Source organism: Babylonia areolata, chromosome 5 (assembly GCF_041734735.1).
Source record: "Babylonia areolata isolate BAREFJ2019XMU chromosome 5, ASM4173473v1, whole genome shotgun sequence".
Classification (NCBI taxonomy): domain Eukaryota; kingdom Metazoa; phylum Mollusca; class Gastropoda; order Neogastropoda; family Buccinidae; genus Babylonia; species Babylonia areolata.
The window spans coordinates 11,674,737-11,692,236 of record NC_134880.1 but is presented as its reverse complement, the minus strand read 5'-3'; the positions used below and the strand labels follow the sequence as shown (position 1 = coordinate 11,692,236).

At 41.8% G+C, this 17,500-nt stretch overlaps 1 protein-coding gene across 2 annotated transcripts in view; it reads right to left on the bottom strand.

Moving 5' to 3' along the window:
* The window catches only part of LOC143282372 (uncharacterized), a 228,598-nt gene that overhangs the window by 149,615 nt on the left and 61,483 nt on the right, over positions 1–17,500 (bottom strand). For both annotated transcript variants that reach the window (XM_076587988.1, XM_076587989.1), the window contains one exon: positions 14,676–14,718. In XM_076587988.1, coding sequence (XP_076444103.1) covers positions 14,676–14,718 — 43 coding nt within the window. The remainder of the gene's footprint in view (positions 1–14,675; positions 14,719–17,500) is intronic.

Sequence of the window (17,500 nt, the reverse complement as noted above, 5' to 3'; positions counted from 1 at the left end):
GTTGGTGGTGGAGGTGGAGGTGGAGGTGGAGGTGAGGATGGGGTGGTGTGTGGGGGGAGTGGGAGGAGGAAGGTGGGGGGGGGGAGAGGGGTGTCTTGATGGGAATCGGAGCAACAAGATGGGCGCTTAACGAGTGGCGGGGGCCGCCAGTTGATGGCACTCCCCTATTACGCAGTTAACCCGGCCTCTGGCCCGGCTGCCCATCTCGCTCTAGATTGAGGTCAGGGGCTGGATTGACCCCGCATTACCTCTTGCAACCCTTCCACCCCCCACCCCCCCCTCCACCCTAACCAACCACTCACACTCACCCCCGCCTCCCCCCCTCCCCTACTCCCCCTCAGACCCCCAATCCTCGTTTTCTGTTTTGTTCTGTCTCTGTCTCTCTGTCTCTCTGTCTCTCCATGTTTCTGTCCCTCTCCCTCCCTCCTCTATGTTTTCTGTTTCCGTCCCTCCGCCCCCCCCCCTCTCTCTCTCTCTCTCTCTTTCTCAACTGCATCCATGTTTCTGTTGGGTTTTTTTCTTCTTCTCTCTCTCTCTCCCTCTTTCTCTTCTTCTAATTGTTTATGTCTCTGTCTCTGTGTGTCTGTCTGTTCCTCTCCATCTCTCTCCGTTTTGTCTTGTCTTGTCTATTTTGTTTTTGTTTTTGTTTTTCTGTCTGGAATGGCATTTGTTTTTACTATAATCAATATAATCAAAGTGGATTTTTCTGCATGATTTTGCCAGGGACAACCTTTTTGCTGCCCCGTTTTGTTTTGTTTTTTACCTGCTCTAGGTGTATGCTGCACATGGAATCTCGGTTTATCGTCTCATTCCAAATACCAGCACACAGACTACCCAGGACTGAACGTCCAGTGCAGGAGGGAGTCATAACTGGAGTGATGTCCCGGAGGTAAAACGTCCGCCTAGGAAGCGAGAGAATCTGAGCGCGATGGTTCGAATCCCGCCAGTATTTTCTCCCCCTCCACTAGACCTTGAGTGGTGGCCTGGACGCTAGTCATTCGGATGAGACGATAAACCGAGGTCTCAAGTGCAGCATGCACTTAGCGCACGTAAAAAAATACCCCACGGCAACAAAAGGGTTGTTCCTGGCAAAAAATTCTGTAGGACACTCCACTTCTATAAGAAAACATATGAAAAAGAAATGCAGGCAGAACTGAAAAAACACAAGAAGAAAAAATGGGTGGCGCTGTCAGTGCAACGACGCGCTCTCCGTGGGGAGAGCAGCCCGTTACTGGCAATGCATAATATATGGTTAAAATATCCTATGGCCTAATTGCAAACGACAATATTTTCCATGTTCCTGTTAAAACTGACGTTCTGATCTGTCACCAATATGCTTTCTTAAATTCCCCCAGCACTGGTAATGCGCATTCAACATATCCGATCAAAGAAAACTATTTTAAACTGTGTCAAAATTCAAGTCCTGCAACTTGCTCCTCTTGATTTTAGGATTTTGAGAATTTGTTTGTAACCTTGGTCGGCAGTAGTGCGCACAGAGAAGAAATAGCGCGGAAATAGCCAGAAATAGCTGATGTTTGACTGGTTCTTTGAAATGGATATATTCATCAAGGTATTAGGAAGATGTCGAAGCAGACGTTAAATTGTAAAATGCAACCGTTAAGAACGCTTCGAAGTAGGGCGGTATACGAATCGTTCGCAATTACACGCTGTTCGCAATACCTACCCTATACATTTGTTCATCGTGACAGGACATTTCATATGACCATTTACATGTCCTGTCGATTTTATCACTGCATTTATGCGACTTTTTTTTCTTTTCTTTTTTTTAACATAATTATGTCCACAACAACGCGATTCCTCTTTCCACAGACTGAAATCTTCCTCCAAAAGGATCAATGCTCGAGGGTTTCAGCGTAGAAGACAGTCTCTATGAAGAATGCACATCAATTTTCACGAAAACGTGATTCAGCTGCAAAAAAATCATTTCTCTTCTGGTAAACCACAGAGTTTTTTGTTGTTGTTTTTTTAAACAGCGAAATGTGTTATCATCTTTGCCCCAGACGCGATCAGGCATACAGATTGCCCGAATTAACGCCACTGGCAGGCATGACAGTATGTCCGTCCTAGAGCGAAATAGGCGTGGAAGGGAGAAGTTAGAACACTAAACACTGAAATATTTAATGTCATTAGCTGTACAACTCTAGTGACATGGGGTTACAATCAGAACAATAATTGTGAAAACTATTACACAAAATCAAACAGAAGAAAAGAACAGCTTGTAGATAAATAAACTAACTCTTGACCATCCATTTTTCAAGTTAATACAATCAAAAATCTTCCCCCCCCCCCTCTTTTTGATCATCTGGGTATTGAAGCTATTAACACGTGTTACTTTTCTTTCGAATACTATGTGCTTCAGCAATAAACTTCGCCAGTGATCTTATGGGAGAAGGCAGACATACTGATAGAGGCAGTCAGACAGACAAAAAATGCAAGATACACAGATACAGAGACAAAGAGAAAAACACAGACTCTAGGGTATATATCGTACATCGGCCAATACAGAAACATGTGGGAAGAAGGTGGTTTATGTCTGGGCGCCGGGGGTTATGGAGTCGGGGGGATACAATCTGCATAAGCATAAACAATGACAGACAGACAGACTGTAGGAAAGAAAGGTAAACTACAAGGTCGACCTCGTTAAGTATAACGACTCTTTCGTCTGCGATCTTGACAAGCAAGTACGTCTATTTCCGACAAGTAAAAAAACAACAACAACAAAAAAAACAAAAACAAAAAAACAAAAAAAACGGGCACTCTCTCTCTCTCAGTGTCTGTGTCCGTCCGTATGTCTGTCTGTCTGTCTTTCTGTCTGTTCGTCTGTCTGTCACTTCTCTCTATGTTTGTCTGTCTGTCTGTCTTTCTCTCCCTCACACACACACACACACACACACACATACACACACACACACACACACACACACAACACTCACACACATCTGCACTATAAAAAAAAATACCTCCCACTTTTGACCGCCACATAAGCCGACCGAACAGTCAACCCACCTTCTCCTCCTTTCCTCACTAAACCCCCACCCCCTACCCCCCACCCCCAACCCCCTACATCCACCACCACGCCCCCTCATTCTTCCTCGGATCGATTCTAATCGCGGCCACTTCTCAGAACGGCCCGAGCGACTAGTACTAATGCCTGTTTACATACAGCAAATGAATCCGCCATCTTGACTCGACAACCTAAAGGGTGTCAGCAAAGTCCGCCGTCCGTAGACGATAAGAGCAACGGGGCGACGAAGTAGGAGACGAAGAGGAAGCCATCCGCGAAGATTAGGTGACAAAACTCCCATTGAACCCCCCCCCCCTTCCCCCCCGCCCCCCCCCCCCCCCCCCCACACACACACGCTTTCCACCCCCACCTCCACCACCCTCTCTCTACTACACCCCCCCCCCCCCCAACCCTCACTCTGACCGTTCTTTACAACCCAGGAGAAGAAGAAGATCTCTCCGAGGTGCCGCCACACCAATGGCGGTCTGTCTGTGTGTGCTTCTGAATGTTGCCTGCCCTTCAGTTTTCATCCCCTGTGGGTAGATTTTGGTGGGGGTAGGGGTGGGGTGGGGGGTGGGGGGGGTTAGGTAAAATGAGATGGCTGAGTAAGAGATATATGTGGATGGATTAACTGTTCAAGTTTTCTTCTTCACCCCCCACCCCCCTTCCTTCCCCACCTTCCCTACCACTGAATGGATGGATCCACACCCACCCTTTTCTTCTATAAAATGGTACCCCCCCCCCCCCCACACACACACACACACCACAAAAAAAAGAAAAAAAGGAAAAAAGTTTGATAGTGTCCCGTCCTCAGCTGTAATGGCTGCATCGTTCCTGAGACAAATCAGCAGAAAAGAGAGCGGATTGAGGATGCATTGAAAGCTGTAAGGACTGAGTGTACGTGATTCGTAGGTAACGATTCCTTGACTCTGGACAAAGCCCAATAGTCCTATTCAGCGCAGTGTTTTGGACGTTTAATTAAGACAGCAGAAATTTTCCTGTATTCCGCATCTTTTAAATCTCGTCTCAAAACTCACCTTTTCCCTCAGCAATAAGTTCAATTGTGGCAGGTCCACTTCCTTTGCGTTAGCTGTGCTTGACTATGTGTGTATACATATGTATGTGTACATAACTACATGCATGTATATGAATGTGTATTGTGTGTGCGTGTGTTTATGTAAGTTTGTGCCTGTCTATGTGTGCGTATGTGTTAGGGTAGCTGTTAGATACACATGTATGTTAAAATGTATGTATGCAGTGTGTGTGTGTATGTGTGTGTGTGTGTGTGTGTGTGTGTGTGTGTGTGTGTGTGTGTGTGTGTGTGTGTGTGTAGTCACATTTTGGTGTGTGTATGTAACATAGATATAATGTTTTATGTTAACAAAAGCGTTTTTGTAAAGCACCTAGAGCAGATTTCTGGATAGTGTGCTATATAAGTATCCATTATTATTATTATTATTATTATTATTATTATTATTATTATTATTATTATCATTATTCCGAATCGTATATTTCCACTCAACGAGTATTTCTGTGGTCTCTCATCACTATCACCAGCACAAGTGATGCAGTAAAGTCTTGGGCCGGATACGCTGTTTGTGAACAAATTTCTCGGCTGCCATACATATGCACGGTACAAGCTTAAGCCCTATATCACATTAAATCAAGGTGTAAATGAATGACCATTGATCTGTCAATGTAAATATTAAGCACTAGAATGGTACAGTAAATCAATGTGTTAACTCTTTCCATACGAACGGCGAAAGAGACGACGTTAACAGCGTTTCACCCCAATTACCATCATCAAAATATTGCAAGCGGAAGGCTCTTATACTGAAGACGTGAATGTTGACAAAGAATACCACACTTCTGACGACGGAAGCTAAAGGTTGGGTCATTCAGACACCCACTGGACATCCTAGGGGTCTGTGTAGAGGAGAAGAGAGGACTGGTCGTACTGAGTGAGTTAATGAATACGTATCTGTTGTTCTGACTAGAATATTTTGACATGAGCCGAGTATTGTAATAACACATGGGATAAATGTGTGAATGAATAATACTCATTGTTCTACCTATATCATTTTGTGATGTAAAGTTGGCATAGTAATGCCACATGGAATTGATCCGTGAATGGATACTTGAATTTCTGCCTGTATTATCATTTTGCTGTAAACTCGGCATTATATCACACAGATCAATGTTTGAACGAATAATAATTTGCTTTTCTAGCCGTAGTACTCTTGGTGTGGAATGATCGATGCTCAGAGCAGTATATTATTGTTGCTTCCAAGAGTGCAAAATTGTATTTGTATCTAAACCCTTTGTCTGATTAAAAAAAAAAAAGTAAAACGTTCGAGGCTGCATTGAAGTTGCCTGGCCACAGGCGCCCGGCCGTAGTATTACAATAGGTTATGCTTTTTATTGGACAAACATGTCCACTGGGCAAAGGTATCCAGGAACATCTAACCAGAATCGACTCTGCTCTGCTTTCCACGAGCATCTTGAATCAAAGAATCACAGCATCGACCTGGACAGGACTTAGGTGCTGTGCACATAACCCCATTTCTGGAGGAGGAAGATGAAAGTAGTCGCCCAAATCAAGACGAGACAGACAATCCTCAACCGAGACACTGACCTGGAACTCATTCCAATTTATGACGGTCTGTTGTCGGGCGCCTGTAGCTTTGGCAACTTTAATGCAACGTTAACTCACTCAGTACGGCCAGTCCTCTCTTCTCCTCTACACAGACCCCTCGCATGTCCAGTGGGTGTCTGAACTGATGACCCAACCTTTAGCTTCCGTCGTCAGAATTGTGGTATTCTTTGTCAACATTCACGTCTTCAGTACAAGAGCCTTCCGCTTGCAATACTTTGATGATGGTAATTGGGCTGAAACGCTGTTAACGTCGTCTCTTTCGCCGTTCGTATGGAAAGAGTTAATGTGAACTTTGTTCATTCACAGACCAAGTCCATTCCAACCCACGACCTTTCTGTATCTTAAGCTTTGCTGATGAAGGTAACGAGAGACCACCAAAATATACAAGTAATTTGAAACTTCCGACTCTGAGAGAAGGAAACTTTCTACATTGAGTGTACAAGACAAAGACACATGCCTTTTTTTTCACTTTTGCTCTGAGACGTAATCCAGATCCCGTGCCAACGTGAGAATGGAACTTAGGGGACTGATGACATAATTGGGGAAACACAGAAGTAGCAAATGCTACACCCACCCCACCCCCCTTCGTCACTATGCGGATGGTGGTGTTTTGTTGTTGTTGTTGTTGTTGTTGTTTTTTGTTGTTGTTGTTTTTTTTAGAACAGTTCGCAAAAATCTTCTTCGAGTTATAGAACGCAAGTCTCACGGTTATCGGTCTTTCTTTTGTTATGCCCCTTGACTTGTGAATTACTATCCTAAACAGCATCAGACACACTCATCTCCTCTCGAAATATTGAAGGTTTTGAAATATACCTGTTTAAACAGTTCTACAGACGACACCATAAGAAGAAACACTTAAGATTTTAAAACATATCTGTTCAAATAATTCTACAAATGACACCCTTTCTATCGCCCCCGAATCTCTTTGACCAAAACTCCACGCCCGTGTGTGTGTGTGTGTGTGTGTGTGTGTGTGTGTGTGTGTGTGTGTGTGTGTGTTAAAATTTCATCATAATGTCCATTCTCTTTTGCTTAAAATGTCATGCGCCCAAAGTTGTAGGACAATCGGTATAGAAATCCCATTTCTTCTTCTTCTTCTTCTTATCATTATTTCTTCTTCTTCTTACTGAAATTATCATTGGACCCAAAGAGAAAAAAGTGAGTCACCCCTGTCACCCGAATTGCTCCAGAAGAGGCATTTACCAAAGCCTCTTCTCAATCAAAGTATCAGCCTCTTATTGCAATTCTTGAATAAGACACGCACACCCTTTCTTTTCTGCAAACATTGGCAAAAAACGACAAACAAACATACAAACGATGTTTATGATTTAATGTTTTCCTGTCTTACTGCTGCTTACTCCTTTCATATGTACTGAGCGGGACTTTTTCTCCCCCCCCCCCCCAGCCCCCTCCCAACAAGGATTAGTTAATGAGAGGAGCCGAGTGGTTTCAGTGTTAAAATGGTGAGACTCGTATTTTAATCAGTAAAAAAACCCAACTCCCTCAATCCGTGTCAAACCATAGAACATAAAAAAGAGAGAGAAACATCCTTGCAGGTAACTTTGGTGAAGGGGTCATTCCAGTCCGCTGCACTCGTAGCCAATTCGGGGGGAGGATGTGGGTGTGTGTGTGGGGGTTGGGGGGGGGGGGGGGGGGGGGGGGGGGAGATGTGTGTGGGGTGGTGGTGGTGGTGGTGGTTTGGAAACCAATGTTTCGTTGGTATCAGGCGTGGCTGTCACTCACTGCTCCCCCTCCCCCCTCCCTCACACAAACGCAGCCCTGCCCGCCGCCTCTGGATCGCTGGTCTCCCTTGATAAAGTGGGCTTTGATCACAACGAGGGGGGGGGCGCTCGATGCGAATCGCGATGTCTCGTCTGTTCGCGCCGAGAGAGAGAGAGAGAGAGAGGGGGGGGGGGGGGGAAGAGCGACTGACAAATGAGAGAGGGCGCGTCGTTTGGATTTTCCTTTGTTTTCACCAAACCCGTTGCGTTTTGACATAACGGTGGCCAAAATGGTCTCCTCAATGGGCGCCCATTGTCTGTGGATGTTATCGGCGAAATTGCATGGATAACCCCAACTGTTTTCGCCTCGCCATCTGCCCTCTCGCGGCCGGCAAGGGCGACAACTGTGGTTGTGATCCCGGGACAAACAAAGCTTGGCCAGCGAGGGTGTGTGTGTGTGTGTAAATCACTGATCGCAATCAAGCCAGCATAGTCTCATCCCTTTGTGTGTGTGTGTGTGTGTGTGTGTGTGTGTGCGTGTGGAGCCCCAAGTTTTGAATAAAAAGGACAGTAAAAAAAATTCAAATTTCAGAAAACATCTTAATAGGAAACTCTCATTTTCAGTCTTTGTGCTGAGTGCGGAGAGGTCATTATCAGGGAAGGGTGTGATGTTTACAGAGCTGCGGCTGCAATGACCAGCTTGGCCCAAAGTCTGGCGCTTGAGTCAGACACAGAACCGGGATCGGTTTGGTGGGTGTAAGGGGTGGGTGGGCGTGTGGGTGTTGGAGGGGGGGGGTGTCTTTTTTTTTCTTGGTCTGTAGCATTAGTATTTCTTCCAGACAAAACATGAAACTAAAACATACACTTTTTTTCCTTTTCTTTTTCTTTTTTTTTAACTTAATTGCGCTGGCATTGCCTTTAACAGTCTTCTCCACAGTTCTTCAAAATAGCTAACCATTTTCTTATTTTAGAATATTATGAAAGACTCATGTGTGTGTGTGTGTGTGTGTGTGTGTGTGTGGGTGAGTGAGAGAGATTTATGAGAGAGTGAGTGAGAGAGAGCGAGTGAGAGAGAGAGAGACAGAGATAAAAACAGAAATTCAGACTCAAAAGGTTTGTTAACTAACGTAAGTATTTTGCTCATAATCATAACAAAATAAACCAAAATGATATTCGGAAACATACGGTTTCGTTAAAAAGCGAAACGCGCGCACGCATGCACACACTCTCACTCACTCACTCACTCACTCACACACACAATCACTCACAAAAATGTTAATACAGGTTGTGTGTGAGAGCGACAGACAGAAATTGACACATAACGTAGAGAGATGGTGAGAGACAGACGTAATTACAAGCAGAGACATACAGAGACAAACTGAAAGGGAAGGAGAGTGAGTGAGAGAGAGAGAGAGAGAGACGCTTCAGACGCTTTTTATTGACATTGGCCTAACTACAGCCCTTATGTCAAGGGGGTCAATTCTAAGTTGCAGCGTCTTTGAACTGAATGAAAGAAAACAACAATAAATAAAGCAAATAATGTCAATAACTGAATTAACAAAACAAATTACTTAATCGTACATTTGTGTATGTGCCAATACACGTACGCACACCATAGTCGTGAAGCAACATACAATAGACTATAAACATACAATGTGACCATCAAGTGTACACAGCTGTACCAGGCTAATCATATAACTAGTGATGTTACGTGTTATTACTATTTATTTTCCTTTTCCTGATATTAACAGCTTCTGCTATGTATTTGGCAAGCAAAATAATAATTTCATCATTTTCAGTGGATAACAGACTACGCACGTCATGTCTTTTCTCAGCAGCAATACGAAAAAGTCGTGTCTTAGCTCTAATGTCTTCGTAAGCATTACAATGAAATAAAAAATGATCTTCATCCTCTCTCACATCCTCCATACACACTGTACACATACAATCAGCTAAACCCTCGAGATCAAACCATCTTTTATTAACTTTTAAACCTAAGGTTCTGTTTCTGAATCTTGCTAGCATATCTCTGTGCCATTTATTGGTGACTACAACTAAAAATTTCTCCGGTTGTAAAATAGTTTTAAAGGAATAGAACCAAGAATACTTCACATCATCTTCCATTTTAGAATGCCAGTTCTGTTTATAACAAGACGCTAAGCGATCTTTAAATTCTGATAGAAACCCTCTTTCATCCCCAACTCCCTGACTCAGCCATACAATACCAAATCCATTTACTGAAAGAACTCGTTTAACTTTACTCACCCAGTTACAATTACCTAACTCAAACTGCTGAAGTAACATGTCATATGCCTGTCTCCATAACCTGTTTGTAGGGAGCTGAGTAAGTCTTAACCAATACTTGATACATTTAACAAAAGTTTTAATATAAAGAGGATACCTTCCAGAGTCACCGTATGCCATCGTATTAGACGAGTGTAATGGAATATTCATGAATCTCTTTATGGCAAAGGTGTGTACTTTTTCCATTTCAAGATTTTCTTCAAGACCCCATACTTCTGCTGCGTAAGTTATCACTGGTTGTATTTGAGTATCAAATAACTTCCAAAATAAAGCTGGATCAATTGTTCTCAGTTTCTTAGTAGATTTTAGAATTTCTGTTACTCCCCTTTTCCCTTTCCTACACATTTCTGACCATCCCGTTTTTAAACTCAACCTAGTCGTAAATACCATTCCTAAATACTTGTATGCGTTGATGACTCGTACTTCTACATTACCATACAACCATTTTTCCCACTGTGATAAATAACCTCCGTTACGAAAAACAATAATATTAGTCTTATCCATATTAACAGTTAACTGTAATTTATCTGCTTCGTTTTTTAATACATTAAGCTGATTCTGTAATCCAACTACAGTGCTAGAGAGCAAAATCACATCATCTGCAAACATCAACAAAAATATTTCCACAGCACCAGGGATTAACTGAATACCATGCCTACCTTTCTCTGACATTTCAATAGCTAATTCATTTATTAAGAATGCAAATAGTTGAGGACTTAAGAGACAGCCTTGTTTTACCCCACGGGGGCAACTGAAGAAATCAGAATATACTCCCTTTTCGCGCACACATGCCATGACTGAATTGTATATACCACGCAGTGCATTGTACAATTTTCCATTAATACCAGTTTTTCTCAAAACATGCCACAATACATTTCTGTTCACGGAGTCAAATGCCTTTTTAAAGTCAACAAAAGCAACATATAACTTAGTATTCTTCATAAGAAATTTTTGAACCAAAGCATATAAAGTAAAAATATGATCTACAGTACTAAATCCTACTCTGAATCCTGCTTGTTCTTCAACAATTATTTCCTCTCTTTCGGCCCACTGGACAAGCCTTCTATTTAAAATATGTGTATATACTTTACTAATTACGCTTGTTAGAGCTACACCCCTATAGTTGTCTGGATTATTAGTGTCTCCTTTCTTATGAATTGGTACAATAATGGATTTACACCAATTTGTCGGAAATAATCCATCACCAAACAATTTGTTAAATAGTGACACAAGAAAATCAATAACAATTGCATCGACATTCTTCAGCATCTCACCGATTATCTTATCTGGGCCGGCACTTTTTCCATTTTTCAGACTTCTTACACTGGCCTTAATTTCATCTATAGTTATAGGGTCATTAAACAAAGGTTCATTAAAGATTTCTTCTTCTTCTTCTTCTTCTCCTGTATCTGCGGTGTCTTGCCCCCCATCAAAAGAATTAAATACATGGTAAAAATGATCATACCATTGCTGTGAAGTGATTTCATTATAAATGACTGATTTCCTGTTGACTGATCTAATAGTTGCCCAAAACATTTTTGAATCTTTTATTGATTCTTTTAACTGTTGTAGTTTCTTTTCATCAAAATCTTTTTTCTTCTCTTTCCTTAACTTAATATACTGTTTTCTTTCTTCTACATAAATGTTTTTCGCTTCAGCTTTTCCTTCAACTGTTTTAGCTCTTTGAAACTTTTGCAACAATCTCCTTACCTGTCTTTTCTTTTGCCTACATTCATTGTCGAACCATTCGTTAACTGTTTTCTTTTTTCTGCCCACTGTCCTAACCATGCATGCAGCAGCTCCATAAAATGCATTGACAAAGAGCTCAATAGATTTGTTGATATCTGTAACCAGAGTCTCCATGACTGTATTCATGCACATTTTAAACTCATCAGAAGTTAGTTCATCTTTAAAAGTCTGTATATTTTCCTCTGACCACACCACCCTTTCCTCGCCACATTGTGCTACAAATGGTATAACTTTTTTGTCAATACATTGTTTCCATGTGAGCTGAACTGGCAGATGCCATGAAAAAAGAGAATCGTTTATTTTTAAATCACAGTTTGAAACAATTTCTCTAGACACCAGAAAATAATCAATAACACTGCATCCATGAGGAGATACAAAAGTAAATTCTCCTTCTGCATCAGTAATACAGGATCCATTCATGATGAAAAGATCAAACAAAAAACAAAAATCTAACAAGGATTTGCCAAAACTGTTAATAACTGTCTTTCGAACAACGCTTTCCACAAACATAATCATCATCATCATTATCATCATCCATACTCTGTATATAACTAACCATTTGTTCCTCTTTGGGTTGCTCATTACCTGTCCTGGCATTCAAATCTCCACAGACAACAAAATAAACATTATCATTACGAACTGATTCTAAAATATTTGCTTCTAAGATAAGGATTCCATCTTTTAATTGTGTGTGAATGTAAGCTGGCCCACCCTCAGGCACAACATAGCAGGCAACAAGAACAACATCTTTATCAACACCAAACACACATTTATCAATATGCACAACCACCACATTGTCACAATTTAACTGAATTTCTTTAACAAACTGAGCAAATTGCTTTCTTATCAGTAATAAAACCCCTCCTGAATGTCTTCCATGAGCTGATAATTTTTTCGCAGGGGCACTGAATTTTATATAATCAATAAAGATTGAACTAAAATCAAATGAATCATTCACGAACGTTTCTGTCAGACACACGAAATCATAGTTAGTAACAAAATTCACGAAAGAAACGTCTGTAAGTTTGCTGTACAAATTTTCTACATTATAATTCAGAAATGTTAATTCCGACACTTGATGATCAGGCCTGTCCTATTTACAACTGTTCGACCGCAAAGTCCGGCCACTGCTCCCAGCAGGTGACTTGTTCAGATGACGGGGCTGCCCTCTCAAGTAACCATGGATACCTGCTTGCTGTCCACCTCTGCCCGTCAAGCTTGAACCACCAACTGAACGATGCCCCACGCCCTGCCTGCCAACACGCGTGCTGCTGTCACTGCGGGAGTGAGCGCTGTCACCGGTGTCACTTCGGTCAGCTGCACGTGGAGCGGGGTCCGTGTTGTCGTCACGAGTCCGACCTGTTGAGACGCCACTGCCATTGGCTGCAGCTCGGTCACATGGCGGGGAACCCTTTCGACTGACGTCACCAGTGACGATGGGTGGGAATTCCTGGGTGGGGAGAAGGGAGGGGTGACTGTGATCAAGGCCATAGCGGGTGCGGGTGGGGCTAGGGGTGGGGGATGGACTGATGTTGCTCTGTGGTACAGCACTGGATCCGGCCGTCCCTTCAGCATGATGCCTGGAATCTGGTCTGCGATGTCCGATCGTCAGCTTTCCCCTCACAAAGAACGCCACCTTCCCTTCTCTCTTTGCTGCCGCTACCATGCCTGCTTGTCTCCTGGTCAAGTCATTTGCCACTCTCACCCCTCTATCCTCTAACTTTGTTCTCAACTGTCTGTCTTTGATCAGCATCATTTTGTCTCTCCAACGCTTAAACTTAACGATCATTGTCTTTGGTTCTCCTGGCTTTGCCTGTCCCACTCGATGTGCTCGCACTATGTCTTCTTCTGTCCACTCTCTCTTCTCCTCTACCTTGTTGAGCACCTCACACACTGCTCTGGCACATGAATCATAGTCCTCTTTTTCACTCGGACTTAAGGGAGGAATGCCGAACAATCTAAGGTTGTCTCTCCGCGAAAACTCCTCTAATCTGTCTATCTCTTCATTGATTTTGCACAGTTCTTCTTTCATTTCCTCTACCGTTGATGACATCCTCGCAGCCTCCTCCCTCTCTTCCCTGTTTTCCGCATACAAGTCAGTGAGATCAGCAGACACTTCGTCCACCCTGCCCCGCAACTGACTGCTCTCGTGTTCCAGTTTGTCACATCGCAGATTGATTTCTTCACACTTCTCAGCTACTTTTCCTAAATCATGTTTTATGTCACCCAGTTCTTCTCTGATGGCTTGATGCTGTTTTGTTTGTTCCTCTCTGTGTTGTCTCAGTTGTCTAGTCTGTTCCTCAAACTGTGCTTTGAACTGCTGACTTTGGAGTTGGAGAGCCGCCAGAATTTCCGACACAGCCTGTGAAGTGAAAGTGGTATCCCCGTCCACTGGTGTCTCCTCTGACCCACTTTTCTGACTGTCTTTTCCGTGCTGCCCGTGAAGGGGCCCTGGATTCTCCTCTACGTCATTACTCAGCAGGATTCTCCACACTGACAGCACAGCGTTGACAGCACACATGGAAAACACCACCGGCACGTGCATGGCAAACTTGACCTGGTTTGACCTGACATATTCCTGACTCACTTCCTCGTCATATGGCATTGTCCCTGTATTTATTGTTTGGTCGAGTATTGTCCATTGCAAAGGTACATTGTTCATCATATATATGTTCGAAGACACACAGAAGAAAATCTTCACCAATGCAAGAAGCAAAACACATGCAATGAGAATGTCACTGAGTGTCACGTCAACTGTGTCGCCGCTCACCTGTACTGTCCCATGCCTGACAGATGACCCACTTTTCACTGACCGGAGAAAAAGGCCAATTCTAGCCCTCCACATGTTCACATCGATCATTTTGTTGTCTTTTCAGTGTCCACACTCAATGTTACTTCACACCAACAACGCACTTCACTGTAATGTTTGTATAGCGCCTTGAAATCCTCTTTGAAAAGGAGAACATTCCCGTCAGCTGCTTACTGGTCGCCATCTTGCGCATGCCCCCCGAGAGAGAGAGAGAGAGAGAGAGAGATTCAAAAGAAATGAATAAACAATAACAGAGTGAAACTGAGAGAAAGAGAAAGAGAGAGAGACAGAGAGAGACACAGACAGAGACAGAGACAGACATGGAGGGAAACATAGACAGAGACAGAGACAGAAACACAAAGAAAACAGACAGACGGACATGGAAAAGAGACCATCGATATATATACTTACTGGCCATATCGACCGTCTCCCCATGTGTACACTTCACCAGAATCTGTAAAAGAGCAGAATAAAAAAAAAAATCAAACCATATATAAAGTACTTCCTTACAGACCTAAGAAACGTATAAAATTATAAAACCGAAAAGTATATACACTCGATGGAAATGATGTCCATAGCATTAACTAGAAAATGGTACCCATACATAAAAAAATGATTGAAGGCAACGTGGAGGAGGAAAGACAACCACGAATGTAACATTTTATTTCATTCTTTTTTTCTTTCTTTTTTTAAATAATTATTTTCTTTTTATATATTTACGTTTTTATGCAGTGTATATGACTTTTTTTGTTTTGTTTTTTTTGTTTTTAGTTCTATATAAAAACAATGTTGTGTTGTTGTTTTCCTGCTTTATAGTTTAAAGAATGCAAAATAACAATAATATTGTTGATAATTACAAATATTATTTTTGTATGTCTGCCTGTCTGTCTGTATGTATTCATTAAATGTTAAATTCGAATAAAAATGTTTATTAAAAAAAGAAAAAGTAAAAAAAAAAAAAAAAAAAAAAAAAAAGAATCTGCAAAAGAATTGTACAGACATTGACTGGCCACTTTGCCAAAATATGCGCTTGTTTTCGTGTTGCTATTGTCGTTAGGTTTTAGCTAATTTGTTGTTCTTGTTATCGTGATTGGCATGACAGTATCAGTATCACTATCACTATCAGTATCAGTTGCTCAAGGAGGCGTCACTGCGTTCGGTCAAATCCATATACGCTACACCACATCTGCCAAGCAGATGCCTGACCAGCAGCGTAACCCAACGCGCTTAGTCAGGCCTTGGGAAAAAAAACAACTAAAAAAAAAACCCTAAAAAAATAAAATAAAACATCATAACTTATAAAAAAGAAGAAAAAAAAAGAGAGAAAAATACATAAAAATACTACTAACTACTACTATAAATAAGCAAATGAATGTAAAACATGAAGACACACACACACACACACACACACACACATGCATAACGGATACGCAACAAATATGCAGTTTCACAGATGTGAAAGCATAATCAAATACACATAAACATGGCATGACAAAGCAAAGCAAAGCAAGCCAAGACAAGGCAAGGCAAGGCAAGGCAAGGCAAGGCAAGGCAAGGCAAGGCAAGGCAAGGACAAGAAGTTTATTTCATGTAATCACGAGGTCCATTGTAACATCGCACACATGCATTTATTTTCAACGCGTATCATACAAAGAGTGTGATGTCAAAATGTGAACAAAGGCAAAAATAAACAAACAAACAAACAAACAACAACAATCGAGCAAATAAGCAAACGAAAATAACAAGTCATTTCTCCTTATCAACTGACAGAATTCATTCCCCAAACCACAGGCAAAATTCTTTGTTTTGTTTTTTAATTTTAGCAGCATATGTTGTGTAGCGTTCAATATGGATGCACGTTTTGACACCTCCGTGAAACTGAAGCCAAAACGATAGAAAGGAAAGATAATTCTGTAATAGAGATAAAGGATTTAAGGTATAAATTTATTTTATAAATAAATAAATAAATATAATTATAATATAGAAAAAGGTAGTAGTAATAGAGACAGAGACGGTGACAGTGAAGGCAGAAGCTGTGTGTGTCACAACCAACACAAAATGACGACAGTCCTATCTCCCGTCATGGCCAATTTCCCCCCCCCCCCACCCCCCCCGATATCCTATTCAGTACGAGGGATCCTTACATCCACCCCCCACGCCCCTCCCCCATCCCCCCCTCGACCCCACCCCCACCCTCGCTCCCAAAGTGCATTTCATTGTGTACTACGCCCCAGTATCACAATTCGATATTGGCAACGCAGCATCCTTACACAAAAATATGATTTCCCTGGCGTGCAACCGACATGTATGTGTGAATGTGTGTCTTCATGTTTTACATTTATTTGCTTATTTATCATCATTGTTGTCTTATTTATTTATTTATTTATTATTATTATTTTTATTATTATTATCATTACTACTACCTTTTTTTTAAATATCATAATTATTATTTATTTATTTATTTATGTAAGCTTATTTATTATTTATTCACCTTTTTTACTCTTTTTTTTTCTTTTTCTTTTTTCTCAAGGGTTACGCTGCTGGTCAGGCATCTGCTTGGCAGATGTGGTGTAGCGTATATGGATTTGTCCGAGCGCAGTGACGCCTCCTTGAGCTACTGAAACTGAAACTGAAACTGCAACCGACAGTACTGTAGCATGGTCCCTTAGACTGCTGCCGACAAGTATGTTTGTCAGAGGAGGGCTGTCTCCTCCCTGGGTTAACTCCGAGATCACAGGTCAGGATGACAATCACCGTTATTGAGCAGCAGGACTTCTTCCTCTTAGAAAATGTAAGGATTTGAATTGAGCAGTCACTTGGTTCATTCGGTTCTGAACACAACACGTCTCTACACAAATACGGGTGTTTATTCATTTATTTTATTTATTTATTTTTATTTTTATTCTTTTTTTTTAGTGTGCGTGCGTGCGTGCGTGCGTGCGTGCGTGCGTGCGTGTGTGTGTGTGTGTGTGTGTGTGTGTGTGTGTGTGTGTGTGTGTGTGTGTGTGTGTGTGTGTGTTTATTTTTCATATACATCACTTGCAAGACGATTCATTCCTGGCGCCAAAATTCTCCTCACTCCAAGCGCCTTTCCTTTTGTACTGATTCAGTATTGGACCTATATCCAGAGAAGAGGAACCCGAAGCTTTCGTGTTCCAGCAGTTCAAACTTAGCGCACGTTAAAGATCCCTAGCATGTTTGTGTTTAGATCAGTGGTGAAACAATGCATTCTTAGC